This window comes from Bactrocera oleae, chromosome X (assembly GCF_042242935.1).
Source record: "Bactrocera oleae isolate idBacOlea1 chromosome X, idBacOlea1, whole genome shotgun sequence".
NCBI classification, from domain to species: domain Eukaryota; kingdom Metazoa; phylum Arthropoda; class Insecta; order Diptera; family Tephritidae; genus Bactrocera; species Bactrocera oleae.
In genome coordinates this window covers 35765896-35788824 of record NC_091541.1, presented here as the reverse complement: position 1 = coordinate 35788824, position 22929 = coordinate 35765896, and the positions used below count along the sequence as shown (strand labels likewise).

Below are 22929 nucleotides of genomic sequence, written 5' to 3'. Positions count from 1 at the left end.
AATTGGCTCAACTGAGAGATATTACATATAACATACTTTTCTCTAAATAGTAAACATCATATTGTCAGGATACATCCACTTGATTATACCGTTTTATGCTCTTAACAAAATTCAAACTCTGTCCATTTATGAAGAGACTCTGACTGACAGAAGTGGTATGCATTTGGCTTACTCTAAATTGGCTCAACTGAGAGATATTACATATAACATACTTTTCTCTAAATAGTAAACATCATATTGTCAGGATACATCCACTTGATTATACCGTTTTATGCTCTTAACAAAATTCAAACTCTGTCCATTTATGAAGAGACTCTGACTGACAGAAGTGGTATGCATTTGGCTTACTCTAAATTGGCTCAACTGAGAGATATTACATATAACATACTTTTCTCTAAATAGTAAACATCATATTGTCAGGATACATCCACTTGATTATACCGTTTTATGCTCTTAACAAAATTCAAACTCTGTCCATTTATGAAGAGACTCTGACTGATAGAAGTGGTATGCATTTGGCTTACTCTAAATTGGCTCAACTGAGAGATATTACATATAACATACTTTTCTCTAAATAGTAAACATCATATTGTCAGGATACATAGATGAAAAATATTATGTAAGTATTGAAAAGATCATCATCATTTCCTGTATTTTCCTCTGGAGCATAGGATGATGTTACGTCGTTTTCAGTTCGTTTCAAGGTCGTCAACACCTGAAACCTACAATATTACATATGTACATACCTATGCCCAATGTTATGAACACCCTGAGCTACTTATAATCCTCAGACAAATGCTGCCACCTGTTATCAGAAATAATCAAGAATGGTCTATCATACCGTAAACGCTAAAAGCATATAATTTTAAATATAATCTTATATCACTTATTTTTTATTGCATAGTCCCGTAGATTCGTTGTTGTACTAATTTTTGTTTGTGGGTTAGTACAGTTGCGATTCGTTTCCGAACCTTGTTACATAATATGCGGAAAATAGATTTTCGATTTGAGTGCCCTTTTCGTTGCACCAAACAACGGTCAAGCAAAAAGCATTAAATTCATGGCCGAACGATGGATAGAGTTCATGTGCTGCAAGATGCTAAAGACTCTGCAGTAAACACAAGTGCGACTTAATATAAAGAGGCACTGGTTTGGTTCCGGTAGTTCACTTAGAAACTAGTTGTTTTTATATTCTTTATTGCAATCATCATTTTTGCATAGTATAGATGTGTTATTTAAGCAAGAAGGGGAGTATTGGCGCGTGCGCCCTCTAACAGTCTCTCTGTTGATCACCACCGCAAATCAGTTGATGTTGAACATTACGTGCTTTAGTAAAAGCTACGAAATCACCAACTAAAACAAAGATAATAGTACACCTAACAATATTAGTAATAGTAGTAGTCAGTAAGAGCACCTGAAGTAGCAAATCATGTAATAAAGACGAAGGCAAGAGCAGGCGTCAATTCGTATAGCTTCAACAATGGTCTTCGGTCATCATCATCGTGCCCGCTATTACGTGCAACTAACGATTTGCACTTTTTGCATACGTTGTACATATTGTTTTCAGCCGAGACATTTTTGTAGTGGTTTACTTAATTTTTTACTGGTTTCTTTCTTAACTAAAGTAGCTTATGTTCATTGCTTTCATGTGTTGAGTCACATTGCAGTCTAATGTATTCTGAGATCTATAGAATATATAACAATATTAACATTTATACTTTTTGCATTAGACGATGTCTGGGGCTAAGATTCAACTTCGATTTTGTCTTTCTCATTACAGTTTCTTTTTCTTACATTGATATCCTAACATTTATACCAGCAGTATATATTACAATTTAGTTTTATCTGCTTAAACATAGGCATGTATATATACAAGTATGTACATATGAGTGTATTGTTCGATTATTTTCATAAATCTGTCTCTTGACATCGTACAAATATTTAATAGGCTTATGCTCCATGTTATGTTATACAAGTATCATTTAGGACTTATTTTCTACTCCCGCAATATGTTGCTAGAGAGTATAATAGTTTTGTTCACCTAACGTTTGTTTATAATACCTAAAACCCGCCCAGCAAGTTCCTGGAATTCCTCAAAGTGCTGAGCCTTTGAAAATAGGTACATGTGGTGAAAGTGATGGCACAATAGACCCTAGGTCGCGGTGCAAACTTCATACACTATCTATTCTATTCTAACACCTAAGACTAATCGCTAAAGATATAAAGTAATATAAAATATATATCTATAACGAGGCCAGTTGAATTCCAGGGACTGTCTGCCCGTCCGCCCAACAAGCGACAATTTAAATTAAGATTTCTACATGGAAACATGTTCTCGGCTATACTTTAATATTGCCAAAGTTAAAGCAATTAGTACCTTAATGCTGGTCAACAGGGTTGAGCTGAGTATGAATGAAATTGGTCTAGACCTTAGTCTTAACCTCATACCACTAATATAATGATTTCACTCAGTTAATCTTTTACCTGTTATAATTATAATGTGAGTTAATAAGATACCAAATATGATTGTTATCATTCATAGAATAATGAATGTTGAATTCTTACACGACGTTTTTTAATATGCCTAAAGTCAACATTTAAAATGTTCGCTTAGACCTGAACTTAATACTTGTTTAATTTAAAAATTATTAAAGTGAACTATCTATATTATTAGTCTCAAGAAAATTGGTACGGTACATAAACTCTCCTAAGCATATATTGGATTAAATACAAAAAAATAACCTCTAGTTGTAAAACTAACTTTTGTAAATTTTACATACATACATACATGTGTATACTCTACAAAAACTATATCTCTCAGTGTATAACGATAAACTGTATATATATATGTCTTTAATTTTTTTAAACTATTAAGACTACATTTATTTTGAGATATGCGGTTTTTCCAACAAAAATAATATTATGGTATATTGTAAGTTCTATTTAATTTTGGTTTTGTTTTGTTTTAATTAGAAGAAATGGGATCCTGCGATTTCGCATAAACATTTTTATTTGTATTGCAAAAATTACAATGTTATATAATTATGATTGCTGATATTACAGGATCCATTACTAAGCACAGCATGGAATTACAAACATCACAAGTAAATCATAGTACCAGTTCATTATCACAAGTGATATGTGACCGTAATACCATTGGACCCAATCATAGTCATCACTCAAGCTCACATAATGTGCAGCACTTACACCAACCAACGTCACATAGTACATCTGCACTTCACCTACATTCTTCACCTGCTGGGCCTTTATCAGCAACATCAGCCCAACACTTAGCTCAAATACAATCGCATCAACACGAAAATCCATACTCGCAAGCCATTCAAAGTGATAATGAGAAAAATAAAGGTAAATGTGTACATTTTATTACGTAATTTATGAAAAGCAATGGAGAATTTAGCCAAATTATATTTCGAAATGTGTAACTTTATATTCAGACAAAAAAATATTTGTTTAAAAATTATATTTCTTGCTATCTGAAATATTTATACAACAGCCACCCGTGGCTGTATAAGGAAGGCTTCGCCAGGTTCTGAATGTTTCGCTTATTACATTCAAGTATGGAGTCAAAAATATCTATCAATGGTATAATGTATATCTTGACCCACCGCCTATATACCCAATATAATGACCACTATGCGAAACATCTTAACGAATTTGAATATAATAAATGTTTAGTTTTTATTGTTGTACTGAGGTATCTTAATGGAACTGGGTAAGCATATTACCTAAAAGCTGATATTAGTGTACAAAAAATCCGAAAAATTTCGTGTAATATCAAATACAGATTTCATACACAACAGTTACAATTTGCAACGATGTTTTGTTAGTTTATAATATTTACAGCAAGTGCTCGCATTCTGCATCGAAAAGGTCTATTAGAGCGGAGTTTCAAAAACCTCTTCTTCTAATTTTATTAAATTAGCGGGTAGGTCCGCCTCGACAAGTATGCAAAATAAAACCGGATCGACTGAAACTGAAAACAGTAGCCGTATGCGAGAATGTACTACACGATACTAATTTTCTTGTAAAAATAATTTGGTCTGTTGGCCGTTAAGACTGTTAACATTTTATATAAAAATCAGTATTTTTGAGAGCATGAAAGGTTTTCGTTGCTTCAATTCTTCATTTCTCGAATCACGCAATTGTTTGTGATTTGAGCTCATTTTACAAAAGCTATTGCGAAAGCCCGTCGAGTTTTTAATGAAGGGATTTGAAACAAAGAGGTATCTTGGTATGAAGAAATTAAATATTATAGATTATATTTTATGTATGTAAGGTGTCTCCGCTTACTCTATAAAATAATTGCAATTTATGAACTATTTGAAAATGTAACAATAATTTCTTATCCATAATTTGAAATATTTTGCTTTAAAGTACACAAGCTAAATATTTACATTGGTAGTAACGGGTGTGATGATGATTTGGGGACTAGTTCTTTAACAACAAATAATCCGATAAGCGCTGAATCTTCAACAAATTCTTCAAACTTTATGCAGCAAACCGCGGTAGAATGGTTAAACGCAATGAATGAAGCTCAAACATCTGTCGGTGAGTACAATAATTATTTTCATATCAATATACAATTAGAGCTATATCTATGAAAATTCACACATCGAAATGGTTAGAATATTTACGGTAAAACTATTTTCAAGTAAGAATTACATTGTTGCAGTATATATTATACTTTTCGAAATAGCAGTAAAGAAAACTATGGATTTTCTATGTACGATATTCGTTAAAGAGGCTGTGATAATTTGCAATGAATATATGTATTTAAATATGAAATGATAACTTAATAATTTGAATTTTTGTTTTAATTGCGCTTGAATAACGGTGCCTCTATTTTAGATTTAATCCGATTCAAATTCTTACATTTTGTTAATAAAACAAATGCAATAAACATAAAGTATGCCCCTTCTCACTTGCCAGCATATACTTGATAGTTGAAAAAAAATCACAAACTTACTTAGAAGAGCACAATTCTGTTTCCCAAATCTCATTTCAATAGATTATGTATCACAACAAAAATTGTTACGTATTGAATATATTGATTTGTGTTATTGATAAGCTCCTTAAGTAGGAACTTAATAGGTACTAATGAGTTGGGAATACTGAGAAAGTTAGAGCGATTTGACTGAAAAATGGGATGTTCTACTAAATGAATACACATACATAGGTAAAGTTAAAATCAGAACTAACTATGACTTCACGGCGTAATAATGCTATTTTGGTTTATAAATTATTTATAAAGTTAAATTACTCTTATATTTATTTTCAGAAGACAACCATAGTTCGCAAGGAAGCTTATCTGGCGATGGTGAGTTAAAAATAATAAATAATTTCAAATTATAGGGACTTTATGGACTTACTTCGATGAAGGCCATCACCGCACGCAAAGAATTTTAAAAATTCTTGAATGATATGACCTACGCATTTCATAGAGATGTCAATGATGTGAACTAATTATTTTTATATTACGTCACCTAACACAATTTCAAGAATTTTAACGATATTTCGGGCGTTACTGTCTTTTGTGCTTTCCTGAGTGGAGCGTATCATTAACATAATGGAAGGGGTATCGTAACTTTGAGATCAATAACTTGAGAACGATTAATAAATGTCATAACAGTTCTTGTTAAAATCCCAAAGCCATGTCAGCACATATCTGTATGTATAATGCACGAATGCAGAAATCTTGCTTTAAAAAATTAACAAAAAACAAGCAAGGAAGGGCTAAGCTCGGGTGTTACCGAACATTATTAACATATTGCGAACGAGTTCAACATTTAATTTGGTATTTTACTGAGTTATATTATAGATCATAGACTCACTTAGTTTTATTGTTATATTTTACTTCGTGTCACCTAAAATTTTTTTCTTCTTAGAATTGCATATTTTATTTTTTGTATTGTTAATCATTTTGTTTAGAATTGAACATCAATTAAAGGGAAAAAAAACTTTTAAAATTTTCTTTGCTACTTCTATCATTATAAAGGAATAAATATACGAAGCACAAACATGTTCTCATTTGTGCTCCCTACTGTACATATCTTATTTGAAGATGTTTTTAATATATATATTTTAAGATATGTACATATATAGCTAACGCGAACTAAAATATAGCAATGAAACTAAGTCTAAGTTTATGGCCGTCACTGTAAGTCGAGGGGATACCAAATTTTAATATAAAGTTTTGATAGCACCTGAAGGAATTTCTCGGCTTGTTTGTTATGTTGATATACGAGTACATGCCCCTGAAGTATGACAAAATTTTCAGCTGTATTCATTGCTTACTTTGTCTGTAGCTGCCGCTAAGGTTAGACTTGTTTTTATGAACTGCCGAGTTTTGCTTTTTAAAATAAAAGGATCTAAGAATTTATTCGTGAGTTCTTGGCCAAAAAGAATACTGTAACGATGCCCCAGCCCACATATTCGCCAGACATGGCTCCGTGTGACTTTTCCCTATTTCCAAAAATAAAGAGAATCTTAAAGGACCGTCGTTTTATAAGCATAGATGACATTAAGATCGCATCGCTGAAGAAGCTAAAAGCTATTCCAAAAATCAAGTTTAATAAGGGTTTTGACGATTAGAATTAGCGCTGCAAGTGCACAATGTCGAATGCGGATTATTTTTAAGGCGACAACGTTAATGCAGACAAATGAATAACAACTGATTTTTTGAACACACCTCGTATGTGTATGTTGATTTCGCTCGAACCACATACTTGGATCTATTATAAGAAAACTCATACTTAAATAACTATCTATAAGTTATTTAAAAATTGGCTGAGGTAAACATTAAATTATATTATTATAAATTTCTAAACTTTTATACTCTCGCAACAAGTTGCTACAGAGTGTAATAGTTTTGTTCATCTAACGGTTGTTTGTATCATCTTATCTTATTATACTTATCGAGTTAGATATAGAGTTATAATATGTCATATAAATGATCAGGATGAAGAGACAAGTTGAAATCAGGGTGCCTGTCCGTCCGTCTGTGAAAGCTGTAACTTAAGTAAAAATTAAGATATCTTTATGAAACTTCGTTCACATGTTTCTTGGTACCGTAAGACGGTTAGTATTGCAGATGGGCGTAATCGAACTACTGCCACGCCTACAAAACGCCATTTATCAAAAATAAATAAATTGCCATAACTAAGCGCCACAATACGTTACAAGACTGTTATTTGGTATACAGGAGCACATTAGGGAGGGGCATGTGCAGCTTAAATTTTTTTTAAAAAGTGTGCTTGGCACCGCTAATGCTATAACAACAAAATTCACAGAGAACTAATTTTTTTAGTACCTCTATCGACAGTGTAAAAATGGTTGAAATCGGGTGACAACCTTGACCACTCCCAATATAACGGTACTGTTAAAAACTACTAAAAGCGCTAAATCAAGCACTAAACACGCCAGAGATATTAATCTCTTGGATGGTATGAGATAACTTTGTAGGACCAGCGTCCAAAATTAAAGAGTGGGCGTGGCATTGCCCACTTTTAGGTGAAAACCCATATCTTGGGATCTGCTTAACCGATTTCAACCAAATTCGGTACATAACATTCTTCTCATATTTCTATGTTATAGTGCGAAAATCGGATTACAAGCACAATGATTGTATCGGGATAAAACTTTGCGTGCATAATGGTTTAAAGTGTGCCACCTTGTGACTAAAAATTGTCTAAATGGAACCAAAACTGTTTAAGTGCCTATAGTTGACTTTTTACCGAAAATATCGGTCAATGTGTAAGATATATAATTGAAATTCATATAAAAAATGGTGTTGTTAGTAAATAACAGAGGCAACAGTTCCTACTTATAATTATGAAAATATATAAAGAAATCTCAAACGAGTATACTATTTGACTTTGCGAGAGTATAAAATGTTCGGTTACATCCGAACTTAGCCCCTCCTTACTTGTTAAAAACAACATTTATAGTTAGGTTACTCAATTTTTAACTGAAAAGTATGTGATAGCATTCCGGGTCTATCTTATCTTAATATCTAGAGAATTTAGAAATACAATTGAAAAATTCACGTTTTTATTTTCATCAACACCGCTAGTGTTGTATTTAAAAATTAATTGTTCAACATCTACATTGTGGCCGCTAATGTAGCCCGATTACTGAGCCAGTTATGATCCAAGTATTTAATTCTTACCTTCAGGAATATACTCTCAACTAATCAATTTTTCGTGAACAGGAGTGCAGAAATTGTCTGGCAGTATAACGCATATATTTGGCTGCAGTTCTATTATACTATTTCCAATATCTAACAAATGTTCGTTTATATTTGTGCTGGTGAAATAATTTTCAATTGTACCATATGCGCATATTTTTGATTTATCGAAGTGTTATAACACTTCACCATTGAACGAACAGACAGTATCACCGAAAAGTTCATGGTTGCCGTTTAAATCTTGCATTGTTTACGTCAATGCTTCGAAAATATTTGCTTGCCATATGCACTCATCTCACATTATGATTGAACTTTTTCTTAACACTGCAGCTATTCCGTTATATCGATTCAGCCTTTCTCGAATTATAAATAGTATAACCTACACCACTTTCTTTCATATATGTATATACAGGTTGGTTAAAAAGTTTCTGCGTTCGCAATGAAAAAATACTGTTTTTGGTACGAAATATATTTTTTTATTCAATAAAATCTCCGTTAACTTCACTACACTTATTCCAATGGTCCTCCAATAATTTTATGCCATCCCTATAATAACGTTCCGGAAGCTCTGTGAAATACCCGTCTACGGCTGTAATAGCTTCTTCATTCGACGAAAAATGCTTTCCACGAAGGAATTGTTTCAGGTTTCTGAAGAGGTAGTAGTTGCTGGGAGCCAAATCTGGTTAATACGGTGGATGCTCAAGCAATTCGTATTTTAATTCGTTGAATTTAGTCATTGTTAAAACACCTTTGTGAGCAGGTGCATTGTCTTCATGAAAAATTATTTTTTTGCTGTAAACCAAGTCTTTTCTCACGAATTTTTTCATCCAAAGGCTGCAATAATATTCAGAGTTGATTGTTTTACCTTTCTGCAGATAATCAATCAACAAAAATCCTTTTGCATCCCAAAAAACTAATGCCATCACCTTCTTTGCTGATCGTTGCGACTTCACCTTCTTTGGAGCCCCTTCAGTCCACTCGAAACGTTCTTGTTTTTTTAAATTTATTTACGATCATGGTGGTAGACCCAAGTCTCATCCAAAATTATAAAAGGATGCAAGAAATCGGTTTTATTCTGCTTAAAACGCTCCAAATTATGCTGAGGAATTTGTTTTCGATCCAGTTTTTGTTGAATTGTAAACGTGTGCGGCACTAACGACACCAAGCATTAGCAATTTCAGGTTTAGTCAAACTTGGATCTTCACTAACAATATTATGATCTTGCTCAATGATTTCTGGTGTGGTTGCGGTTTTTGGTCGTTCTTCGCTTGGATTGTCTTCAAGCCTAGTACGACCACGTTTAAATTCAACAGCCGATGCGTTTGAAGGCGAGGACTGCTTATACACTTCTAACAATTGTTCATAAATTTTCTTTTCGTTTAAACCTTTCAAAACAAAGTATCTAATCACTGTCCGATATTCAATTTTGATTTAGATTGATTATTTTCTTTAGTCTTCATCGAGTTCATCGGATAACCTTCAGATCGTTCAAAAGTAAATAAAACTATTCGACAATTTTCTATATAATTATTATATTATATAATTATTTTCTATATTATAGCCAGAAGCAAAATACTTTCCATTTTAATTTTTGTATTTTTCGGATGTTTATATGTTAGTAAAGCATTAACTAACCTCGTTTAACAGTATGCATTCGCTACGGACTTCTAGCTAAAAATTTTAAGCAATTGTGTAATTTCGTTTCGGTGGCAAACACTGATGATAGTTATCAAAATGAAACTTTCAACAAATAGTTCTTATAAGGAATGTCTCGTCACGTATAAACATTGTCGAAATCAGACCATAACTTTTTAAGCCCCCCGAATCCCAATTATGTGGCTCCTAGTGCCTTCTGGTTACTAACTGGGTAAAATCGGAGCAATACTTCCCCCATGCCCCATATGACCCAACCAAATTGCGAGAGTAGGAAATGTTCGGTTACGCCCGAACATACCCTTTTCTTAGTTGCTTATAATTGCTTATTAAAATTTAGAATACAATTTTTTGCCCCTTACACAAATACCAAAACTCTGAGATTTAATATCGCTTGACAAATCACTTATAACTTATGTTTTGACTTCTAGTTCTTACACCCATTGGGAATGATTCTAATTATAATTATGATGGACTGTTTCATTGTCATTCTTCGACAAACGCAAAGCAGAACAAGTAAGGAAATCTTTATTCCGGGTGTAACCAATCATTTTATATTTGCTGAAATATCTGAAGGTGTTGACAAACCTTTATATTAAAAAATGCTGCTTAAGAATTCCATGTGCAATATGCGGCGAAACCGTCAATATAGGTAAACAATCACTTAAATCTCCTAAAATAAAAATAAAAGGCATTTTGTGTAGTATAAGGGAGCTGGGGTAATTCGTGTATCGAATTACCAGAAACAGACGCTTTCTGATTTTCATTAAGATAACATATATTAACCAATATAGTACTTACCATATGTATAAAGTCAACCGGAACGAAAATCCTTATATTAGGTATATAGCGAACAGGAAAGTAACTCCAAATTTTCTTATATGGGGAGTAGGCGTGGTGGGGCGAGTAGTTCCTAATATATAGAATTTCAATAATAACAATTTTTTTACCTGCAAAATTGAAGCCTTTCTGTATGAAATGTAATGCATCTTTCGTATTTATATAGTGAGTTATCGCGCATTTAGTAGTTTTCAACAAAACCGTTATATGGGGAGATGGCGTGGTTATCATCCGATTTCAACTATTTTCACATTATCTGAAGAGGCACCAAAAGACTTGCGAGATATGTATGTATAGTATACATATTAGGGGCTGGATATCTCGATTAGTTTTATTTATAACAAATAACGTTACGTGAACAAAACTGTTATACTCTGTAGCACCATGTTACGAGAGTATAAAAGCGCCGCCGCTTGTCCATACATAAGCCCAAAAATGAGAATAATAGCATGTGTATGTGCATCAAGTAAGGAAAAGCTAATTTCGGTGGTACCGAATATAATTACTGTCGCAAATTGATAGAATATAAGTTAGTTGTCTGCTTTAACTGTTTTGTTTCAAATAATGTGGCGACTGAAGTCAGTTCATTATTTAAGTGTTAGGTTAAGTTATAAACCGATTGCATTAATTTTTGATGGCAACTAAACATATGCGAGTCGTTATACATGAGGACGAACTCAATTGCACACTCTGGCAGACAAATCCATTGATATGTTAATACGAGGATCAGAAAACATTGTATTGAACACATATGTACATACGTCTAGATGAAGAAAGTTCTATGCACCAGTATTATACTAGAGTTGTGTTACAATTGATGATTTGGTTATCTATTAAAAACTAAAGTAATCAAAAAGTATTAAAAATAGCATTATATGTGAAGATTTATCCAATTCTGTTATTGTTTCTAATATGTGCAATAGAAAAGTTATGCACCGAATTTTCAAATTGTAAACATGAACTTTCATCAAAAGTGAAGCGGTGCTGCGCCATTTGTTGATTGCCATTTTTTCTAACGATATTGATCAGAGATTTGTCCTCTTTTTAGTACATTTTTAAAATTTTTATAGAATTATAACATTTTTTTATATTTGATTAGTTAGTATTACCTTTTGTCGACAAGTGCGATAAGGCCCATTAGAAAAATCTACCTAAAACAAGACAACAACTATTTTATTCTTATGTGACATGTTGCGAGAGTATAAAAATGAACACCACTTAATCGACGAAAGCAAAAATATCATTATCTCTTCTTCTTTGTCCCTTTAGAACCACAATGATTTCATAATTATTAGTGCTAACATGTAAAAGAGGGTTGCAAAGCTCTCAATTAAAAACATGTTGTATGTTTCCTCCTTCTAAAAAATACTGCAAACACCACCCGGAATTTTCATTCAATTTTCTGCAATGTGGCAAATGTTAAGTATGTTTGAGAAAGATATCCGATACCGCAGAAAACCACTTATACCATCCACTTTTTCACACCCGATGTCACAAATATCAAAACATACATACAAATTTCACATTTTTCTTTCATTTCACTTAAATTGGATTTTCTTTCCGCCACCAAATCAAGTACTCTGTTTTATATCTTAACGTTTATCCACCGCAAAAAATACATTAAAGACAAGGTTATTGCTATTTTCCACAAAGGCTTTGATAAAGATACTGTTGAATATCCATTAAACAAATATTTTAAATTAAAGAAACATGTATTACTTTAGAATAAAAATGCATCTGAATGGTAAAAATTAAAAATAGGTAAGTTCAATACTTATTTTAACTTTAAAATAAAACTTGAGATGTCCAAATAAATACAGTTGTTTATTAACTTGAATTCAAATCTTAATATGAGATTCCAAAATATATTAAAATGTCTACAACAATGCATTATAAAACCTGGGAGGAAGTTGGAGTTTGGTAATTTTTGACCATTTAAATTATTCCGTTGAATTTACATATTATGTTATATGAAATAAACGTGGTCGAAACGTAAAAATCAACCATCCAGGTCCATTTGTAGAAAACAACAGAACTATTGTTCGAATTTCAGCCGCGTATTAAGTGTCATAGAAAGTTAACGAGTTATTGCTTGTCCTTACTGACGGGAATAGATAAAGATTGCTTCATTTTTATATTCATATCTTCTGTCTGAAAATTTTAATTCATACATATATATGTATGTATCTGTCTCTATAAAAAGTATTTTATTATGCAACTTGTTATGAGGTTATAATAAAAATATGTAGGGGAGACCCAGTTCGTGTGTAACGAACATTTTATACTCTCACAATTTACACAGTTCAAAATAAAGAAGAGAAGAGAAATACTTTTAGGTGATGCAAAACTTTATATTAAACAAGTAAGAAAGGGTTAAGTTCGGGTGTAACCGAACATTTTATACTCTTAAGGTATAGGTTGCAAGCATCAAAACCGGGGAAATACCTTCAGGTGTTGCCAAAATTTTATTTCAAAAAATGTTGCGAAAGAATTCAACATGCTTTGATCGGCGAAACTGAATGATTTACAATAAAATTTATATCTTTTTAAGTTATATTATAGGTCATAAACCAAATTAGTTTTATGACTATATTTATTATTATTAAAATCACGTTCAAATAAGATACATTTGACATAAACTCAACCGAAAAGACTAATTTTAATATATTGAGTTGATGTGCAAAACGTGAACTAGAGGATCGGAATATATTATATCAGGGGTATGAGGTTTGGACCAAGGTCTATACCAATTCCATTCATAGTCAGCTCTAAACCACATAATCTTTAAGAAAGCTTGTCCACTTAAATTTTTTAAAATATAATATAATATTACACATGTTGACTAAACTAAACGGTTTAAAGAATAAAGATCTCGGCTAATTTCACTTAGTTTTTTCATTGCTCAAGTATACTTAAGAACATATTTTCTAACAATTTTATTAAAACAATATATACCGCGTAACTGCCTGACATATTCAGCATAGGGTTTGTTAGAATAACGTAAATCATTATATGTAGTATATGGGGGTTTGAGTTATTCGTAGTACAATATCACATATTTTCGTCATTGAATTATAGTATGTCCAATATTTTACGTTCAGTGAATTTTATTAAGATATCTTACATATTGACCGATATACAGGGCTAGTGCAAGTTTGATTTTATCCATTTTAATCGCAAAAATACACTCTTATTAGGAAATCACGCTCACTCAAGTTTATTCACGTAACTCACATATTGGCTAATATTATATATTGGTTTAAGTCAAATATGCGCCGTTTTGTTCGTAAACTTGTTGCCAACGAGATGCTAACTTCAGTATACCCCTCTCGTAGAAGACTGCGTCCCTATTGCCAAAAAACTCGGAGAGCCAATTTTCACAGGCCTCTCTTGATGCCAACTTTTCACCATTAAGCGCGTTCGCCATGGACAGGAAAAGCTGGTAATCACCTGGTGCCAGGTCCGGACTATCAGTGACAAACCACTTTTGTGCTACACGTTCGTTTACAGTATCGGGCCCATAAACTAAATTAATTTTTTCAGCCGCTTTGGCTGCTTTTTCGCCTTGATCGAAGAAAAATTGTAAAATAATAGCGTGGTTGTAGTCCGACCAAATTCTCAGGATAATGTTACCTACCGAATTTGGTCGAAATTGGTCGAGTATGTCCGGAGATATTAGAGGTCACCTAAAGGTAGGCGGTGTAAAGCTCAATCGTATCATCTTCTGTGTGAAATTAAATGTCTCTGACATACTTAGTTAGTAGTTTTAGTAGTTTTCATCAAAACCGTTATATGGGGAGTGGGCGGCTTTATCATCCATTATTTTCACATTGTCGTAAGAGGTGTTGAAGAGATTTGTGCTGTGCATTTGGGTGATATAGCTTTAGTGGTTTAGGAGATATGTACATTAATCTTATTAGGAGGCGGGGCCACGGCCATCTTTAGAAGATTTTCCAACCACAGGCGCATCTCCTTAATGTGATTCGTTGTACCAAATTACAGTTTTGTATCTTAATGTGCGGCTTAGTTATGGCAATTTAGATGTTTTGTCGTGGCAGTGGTCCGATTACGCCCATCTACAATACCGAGCTTCTTATGGTGCCAAGAAACATGTGTACCATACCCATTTGGTATCTGTATATTTTATGTCGTAGACTCACTTAGTTTCATAACAAAATTTTTGTTGTCCGAAACATTTATATCAAAGAAATAAATTCACCTAATATCATACAAATATCGGACTTTTTCACCAACATAAACGGCGTAAAGTCAGATGGTAAGCCAAATTGAATGGAAATCATTATATCGCGTATATTAGGCTAAGGGAAAATATGGACCGATTGCTTTTTTAACCTTTGCCATTACTCAAGTACACTCGAGAACATGTTTCAAGAAATCTTATGAAGCTAACTAACACACAGACTGACATATTCGATATAACATCTAGACATCAGCTAGAATAAAGAGAATAATTATATATAGTATATGGAATTTGAGCTAATTCGTGGACCGATTTTTCATATTTTCAGAATTAAGCTGTGTCATATCCAATGTTTTGCGTTCACTTAATTTTGTTAGGACAACATCATACACAAACATATATTTTCTGATACATACCCTATAAATTCAACCGGAAGTTTAAAATTCGAATATTAAGTATATGGGGGCTATGCAAGGGACACAATGTTATAACATATACATTGTTCTAACATACGGTTCCTGAATTACTTAAAGATTTCTCACATTTTGACCGGTATATACGATATAAAGTCAACCTAAAGTTGGAAAATCTTTATATTAGGTATATGTGAGCTAATGTATGTATGTATTGACTTCATCCTATCCAGTTTCGACTCTAGGGTACACTATTATAAAGAAAAGATGAACCACTTGTACCAAATAACGTTTTGTAACTTAATTTGGAGCTCAGTATAGCACTTTATATGTTTTCGCTTAACGGCATTTTGGGGGCGAAGCAATGGTTCGATTCCACCAATCTCCTCAGGGCACCAAGAAACACCCGTACCAAGTTTCAGCAAGATATCTAAATTTTTTCCCGAGGTATCACTTGCACAAACTGGCCGGACAGACAGACAACAACTTGAAATTCAACTCGTCTTGTCATGGTTGTCATTTATAGATATATGTAACTCATATCGGGATTAATTTTAGGTTGTTAAAAACGTCTTATGTGAACAAAACTATATTACTCTGTAGCAACGTGTTGCGAGAGCATAAAAATCGAAGAAATATCTTATTACAATATAAGCTAATCTGAGAGAATAATTGAAAACAAGCAAGTTCCATTTTAACCGCAACATTATTTAGTTTCTTGTTAACACTTTACTACTTCGTTTTTTTATTTCACTTTGATAGGTAGTAGATTTAGTTCGAAGCGGAAAAAGTGAAAAAGTAGAATAACAAAGTTTTAGTTTCAGTCCCACAGAGCATTCCCATAAAATGTGTACACATACATATTTATAAGTACTCCAAAGAAGAAATGATTAATTTCTGTGATCGTTTTAGTTTGCGGTGACTCTTCCGGTTGCCTTTAAATAGAATGAACTGCGACAAAATGAAGCTCCCTGTTTTACAAATTAAATAATTCAAAAATTATAGAATTATTGTTAATGAGTGATGCATCCTCATTCATGATATAATATTATTGAGTGCAACGAACATTATATAGTATTATATAATCTAACAATTGGTTAGAATACAACTCATAACAATATTTCGGTCTGCATATTGCAAAAAAAGGGTAATAAAGGTATAAGTTCGGGTGTAACCGAAAATTTCAATATCTCGCCATTTGCCTACTCTAACAGTAGTATACCCAATACAGTGATTTCCGATATTCCACCTGATTTTAAACCGTTTATTTTAGCCAAAATGTGTGATATAGTGATGAAATTAAGTGGATATGATTGCTTAAACAAAATGTGGTTTGTACGAAATGTTTTTTAATATTGAGTTCTGATTTTAAAAGTTTTACCTAAGATATCAAATATGATTGTAATACAAACAACATTTTATCGAATCATGAATGTTGAATTCTTCCGAAATAATTTTTAATTTTGAGTTCTGATTTTAAAGGTTTTAGCCACAGTCAAAAAATCAACGAGAAAAACAAAATCGCTCCTCTTATTTCTTAATGAAGTATGGTAATTTCACTTCCTCAAATGTACCTACATTTTGTAGGAAGACGGCGAAAAACGTTGTCATATAGGAAGACAAGAATATGTCGAACCTGGATTAAAAAGTCCATAAATCGAAAATTGTATATTCCCGGATGAGTCATTGAACTATATTAAACAGTGTGTGATATGCTAGAGAAGCAGATTATTTACAAAATACTAGTAGTATCACACTATTTTTATTGTTTTCATGTATGTATATAGGGAGGTATTTTAATTTTGTCCATTGAGGTAGGCTTCACGGAACTATACTATGTGAAACTTTTATCGTGAATGAATAATCAAGCAAATAAAAGATACAAAAGGTACAGTTTGTAAATACTCTCAGGAGGTGTTTACTATAGGACAATACTGTATATGTCATGATTTATCATATGTAACTATTTAGCAAACGAATTTAACTAAATTGTTCAAACTGTTTATCTAAACCAACATATGTATGTACAAAGGTGTAGGCATATTTGTTTTATTTATTATATTAAGCAAATTATTTTAAATAATTACATTATATTTTATAAGACACCAGCATTTATCGCTCAAAGTACATATACTTGGTATTTATTTTTTATATAAAATTTTAAGATATATCATTTACATACTAATGATTTCATTAGCAATAGCAGAATCTTTGAATAAGTATGTATGCAAGAACATTCTATTGTAGTGCATCAGCAGTACTGACTGGCGAATAAGGTGAGAAGTACGGTAACAACTGAAACAATAAGAATACGAACTCTTCAGCCAATCAAATTTGCCTAAGGGATGAAACAAAAAAGTGACGCACCAATCAAACGCATGGTAACTTTACTTGTATTCGCTTCGCTTACTCCTTCATTCATTTTATTTCATTCTCACTTACCGGTATTTAGTACTTGATGTGTATTGTTGCTTATAGATGTTTTTGGAAAATTGTCTTGACCATTTCGTAAGTCTTATGGTTTTATTATATTTGTTAGAAAAGGATTAGGCTGGTTTGTTGTAGCTAGATGCAATATAAAGCATTTTTTTAACAATTCTTGTATGGCAAAATTGATATTCATAAACATACATGTAATACAATTTTACCACACGAATAAAAATAATTTGAGGTGAATATGAGTTATATAATAATAATCAAAAGTAAAATCGGCATTAAAATTTTATTGGCTGTATATTATTTTGCACAATCAATTCACACAAAACAATTATAACATGTTTTTAAAATGATACTCCAATATTTGGAGATAAAGAGGACAATACATTTCAAATTGCTTATTGCCACATTTGAAATCATAGCGAAAGTGTAAAAAATAAATTGGCGTTGACAACTCCTAACATAGCATCTGTTTATTAATATGCGCAGTTTTGTGTGAACCGCGGAACGTCAGCACCAGAGCTCAGAGCCAGCATTTCAAACATTGATCTACAAATCATGGCATAAAAAAATCAGTATAACTCTCGTTTAGTAAAGAAAAATATTTCTATTATTTGACAGACACTTGCATATATCTACATTTTATGATTGGATAAAACGCTTTAATAAACCTTTAAAATTATTAATAAATTGAGCTAACACAAGTGACATTGTTAACGAAAGGTATAGTTGATAGGAATTAACATTTCCAATTTCGATATTTTGGCAATTACAGGGCGAATTTCTTTGTTTGACTAGGTTAAAATCATTCTTTAGCATAACGAGGTTTGAATGAATCATTAGTAATAATGTTTTGCTTATTAAAATATTACTTGGTACCATAATTGATGAAACTGTCCCACAAACTCCTCCGGTATAATATAAAGTGGTATATACAGAGTAATGACCTCTATCTATGAACAAAGTCTTTTAATAAAATTAAACGAAGTCTTACACTTAGAGGGTGTAGCATATTTTAATTTGAGTCGGCTAGTTTTTCTTATAACGAATATATGCAATTCGCCTCATTGATTTTCTTTTTTTTTAATTTTTGCAGATCAAATGTGTTTCTAAAGCTAACGTTTTTAAAGTTTCACCTGGGTTTAGTAATTTTTGTTCTTTCTATATAATATGTATGAAATGTGTTAATAATTAGTAAGCTTTTGATATAAAGTTACAAATTAGAGTTGGATATTTACCCTTAGTTTGATTTGACATGACTATATGGTAAGGCTTTTGGTTAAGTTGTATTACAATGCTTTTACTAATTGTGTTACTAATAGTTATTTGTCCTAAGCCATAAACTAACTGGGAGGGTAAATTTTATTAGACTTATATATTTATGTATTTTATATATTTTAGTTTTTTGCAACATTTCGATTTAATAAAAGTCTTTCTTCAGGCATATACATATGTACATATAGGTATTTTTCATTCTTTTGGCATTTTCAACGCAGCACAAAAGCCTAAAGAAATGACACCCCAAGATACAGCAAGCAAAGTAGTTTACAAGCACGAAATTCACGTTTCTTTATTCACTCAATTTCCGTTCATTCGAATGTTGGCATCGGTCATTCGGGTGGGCCAATGTTTCGGACTAATGCTTGAAAAGCTAGATATTTTTTTAAACATTTTATATCGGGATAGAACAATGGAATGGGTACAATTTTTTAATTGTGCAAAAAAGTAGCTAACAAATATAATTTGAGAAGATTTAGACTTAGCTTTTGTGTCAATTTACATATATGTTAATGTATACATATTCAACAAAGCGCATTCTATATGTGCATAAATGTGGGTGAAGAAATTGGGATTTAAACTCCGCCTGGCGCATGCCAAGTTGTTCAAATATTAAAATGTTCCTACAGTGGGTATCATTATCGCGTTGTTTTCAACCCAAAAACGGTAATTTTGGTGGTGGATTTGGTTATACACTTAACCGCGTAATTGTGGATAAGAGCACTCAAACGTGATAATAATACGGTTTTTATCGTACGTCGTGCAACAATTGGTTAGCTGTTCACATTTTAACCAAACTACTTGTGCCATATTATTAGTGTTTAGAAACCATATTTATGAAAATGGAATAAATATCTATGTCGTAAAACCCATCTTTGCATTTTTTAGTGATAAGTAATGCTACTACACAATACAATAACGAAAGTTACAGTGAAGTGAATAAATACATTTTCGCGCAATCGAATGATCTTAATATAATACGTAAAAAATATATGTATATACAAATGTGCATCTCTTGCAATGGTTGAAATAAAAATAAGAATAAAATACGTGTTCACACTTATTTCTATAAGTAAACAAATCCGGTTAATCTTGAGATGCTGAAATTTATACGTGACAGTGCTTAAATGCAATAGATAAAAATAAATAAAATATACAAATTCAACCACGATCGTAACCTCCAACCGAAATTTTTAAAAAAACAAAAATGGATTTGTCAACGGCATATCGATACAATCAAAATATGATGGAATATTACACATGTAACTAAAGTTTTACACAGTTCAACATATAATATTATGTCGATAATAACATAACACAGTTTTTATTATTATTAGTACTTCTTGTTTCGCCGTGATCTTAAAGAAAACATCCAATATTTAAATTAGTAAAAAAAACAAGTAAGGAAGAGCTAAGTTCGGATGTAACCGAACATTTTATACTCTCGCAATGTCAAATGCTATACGCGTTTAAACAGGGGCTTGAACAGTTTTTGTTCGATTTAGACAATTTTTGATAGCAAGGTGGCATACATTAAACACATTATTCACGCAAAGCTTTACCTCGATACAATCATTGTTGCTTGATTTGCATAGTGGTAAGTGAAAGAATCAGATGGAATTTAAAATGGTGTTATATGGGAAATAGGAATAGTTGTAATCCGATTTCGCATTATAACATAGAAATATAAGAAGAATATTATGTACCGATTTTGGTTAAAATATGGTTAAGCAGATCCCAAGATATTGGTTTTCACCTAAAACACCGCACACTGTCTACTTTTGAATGCGGTTCCCTATAAAGTCATCTCATACCATCCCAGAGATAAAATTTAATGTATCTGGCGTGTTTAGTGCTTGATTTATCGCGCTTTTAGTAGTTTTTAACAGTACCGTTATATGGGGAGTGGGCGTTGTTTCCATCCGATTTCAACCATCTTCAAACTAATAGAGGTGTTAAAAACATTTGTTCTCAAAGAATTTGGTTATTATAGCTTTAGCGGTTTGGGAGATATGTACATTAAACCTATTGGGCGCGGGACCACGCATACTTTTCAAAAAAAATTTAAGCTACAGATACCCCTCCCTAATGTGATCCTGTATGCCAAATAACAGTCTTGTCTCTTATAGTGGAGCTTTGTTATGGCAATTTATTTGTTTATAATTAATGGCGTTTGTGGGCGTGGCAGTGGTCCGATTACGCCCATCAGCAATATACCGTCTTACGGTACCAAGAAATATGTGTACCAAGTTTCATAACCCTTTATCTAACTCGATCATGAAACAAACAACCGTTAGGTGAACAAAACTATTATGCTCTGTAGCAACATGTTGCGAGAGTATAAATATTGTAAATATAGTACATACGTACATATACAAACTAGGTGTTATTATCTGAATCCATCTAAACATGACTTAAAATTCGTTATATAAAACATGGGTTTGAGTTAAATTTTGATTGGTGACTAGAAAGTTTTTTTATAACTATAAAGTTCTTAAAAAGTAATGAAGGATACATTTAAAGTTTTATCAATATTTATATGTATATAATAACGTATGTATTACCAAATTATGTAGTTACATACAATTGTACTAAAGGCAGCAGTTGGAAAATAAAAACAATTTAGTTTTTATGCATATACATTAGACTGCTTTTTTTTTTTGAACTATTTTTTTTTTTCGATCCCATGGTGAAATTTTGTTGGAAATACCAAAAAAAAAATTCCCTAAATATTTGGGACTTTAATTTTAATATTAAGTACTAGACCTAGATTTCCCATATAAAATACACGTAAAACTTGATTTTTTTTCTTTTTAATTTTTATAACTCAGCGGCAGTTGTTGGGATTATCTCACCCGTCATAGGTATTCCTCAGAATTGAACGCTCTACAAAAGTCTCCATTGCGGTAAAGTTATAACTTTCACCTGCGGGGTAGTACGGGCCCCCAAACCTAACTTTTCCATGAAATTCGCGTTTTTTTGGAATTATCTCGTAAACAACACTAGATACAGAAAAATTGTTAATAACAAAATTGTAGGAAATTTAATTTCCTACAAAAAAGTCTTTGGCACCAAATCGATAATATTAATACTCTTTGAGATACAGAGATTTTAAGTTGAAGTAGTATGGAATTTTTATGGATTTCTGAAACTCAGGTGTGGTCATACCACTTCAACTTAAAATCTCGGTATCTAGTGTTGTTTACGAGATAATTCCAAAAAAACGCGAATTTCATGGAAAAATTAGGTTTGGGGGCCCGTACTACCCCGCAGGTGCAAGTTATAACTTTACCGCAATGGAGACTTTTGTAGAGCGTTCAATTCTGAGGAATACCTATGACGGGTGAGATAATCCCATCAACTGCCGCTGAGTTATTAAATTAAAAAGAAAAAAAATCAAGTTTTACGTGTATTTTATATGGGAAACTTTACAGGCCTAGGTCTAGTACTAAATATTAAAATTAAAGTCCCAAATTTTTAGGGAATTTTTTTTATGGCATTTCCAACAAAATTTCACCGTACTACCCCGCAGGTGCAAGTTATAACTTTACCGCAATGGAGACTTTTGTAGAGCGTTCAATTCTGAGGAATACCTATGACGGGTGAGATAATCCCATCAACTGCCGCTGAGTTATTAAATTAAAAAGAAAAAAAATCAAGTTTTACGTGTATTTTATATGGGAAACTTTACAGGCCTAGGTCTAGTACTTAATATTAAAATTAAAGTCCCAAATTTTTAGGGAATTTTTTTTATGGCATTTCTAACAAAATTTCACCATGGGATCGAAAAAAAAAAATAGTTCAAAAAAAAAAAGCAGTCTAATATACATACATAAATATAAATAATGTGGAAGTAAAAAATGCAAGGCATTATTTTCAATAACCAATTCTCATGTTTACTA

At 32.2% G+C, this 22929-nt stretch overlaps 1 protein-coding gene across 4 annotated transcripts in view; it reads left to right on the top strand.

Moving 5' to 3' along the window:
* The window catches only part of sv (paired box protein shaven), a 140352-nt gene that overhangs the window by 9218 nt on the left and 108205 nt on the right, over positions 1-22929 (top strand). For 3 of the 4 annotated variants that reach the window (XM_036372859.2, XM_036372867.2, XM_036372843.2), the window contains exons 1-3: positions 3013-3366; positions 4396-4569; positions 5300-5338. In XM_036372859.2, coding sequence (XP_036228752.1) covers positions 3045-3366; positions 4396-4569; positions 5300-5338 — 535 coding nt within the window. In that variant the 5' untranslated portion in view covers positions 3013-3044. Of the gene's footprint in view, positions 1-3012; positions 3367-4395; positions 4570-5299; positions 5339-22929 lie in introns of those variants that run through there. The other variant, XM_036372848.2, reaches the window with a different exon arrangement.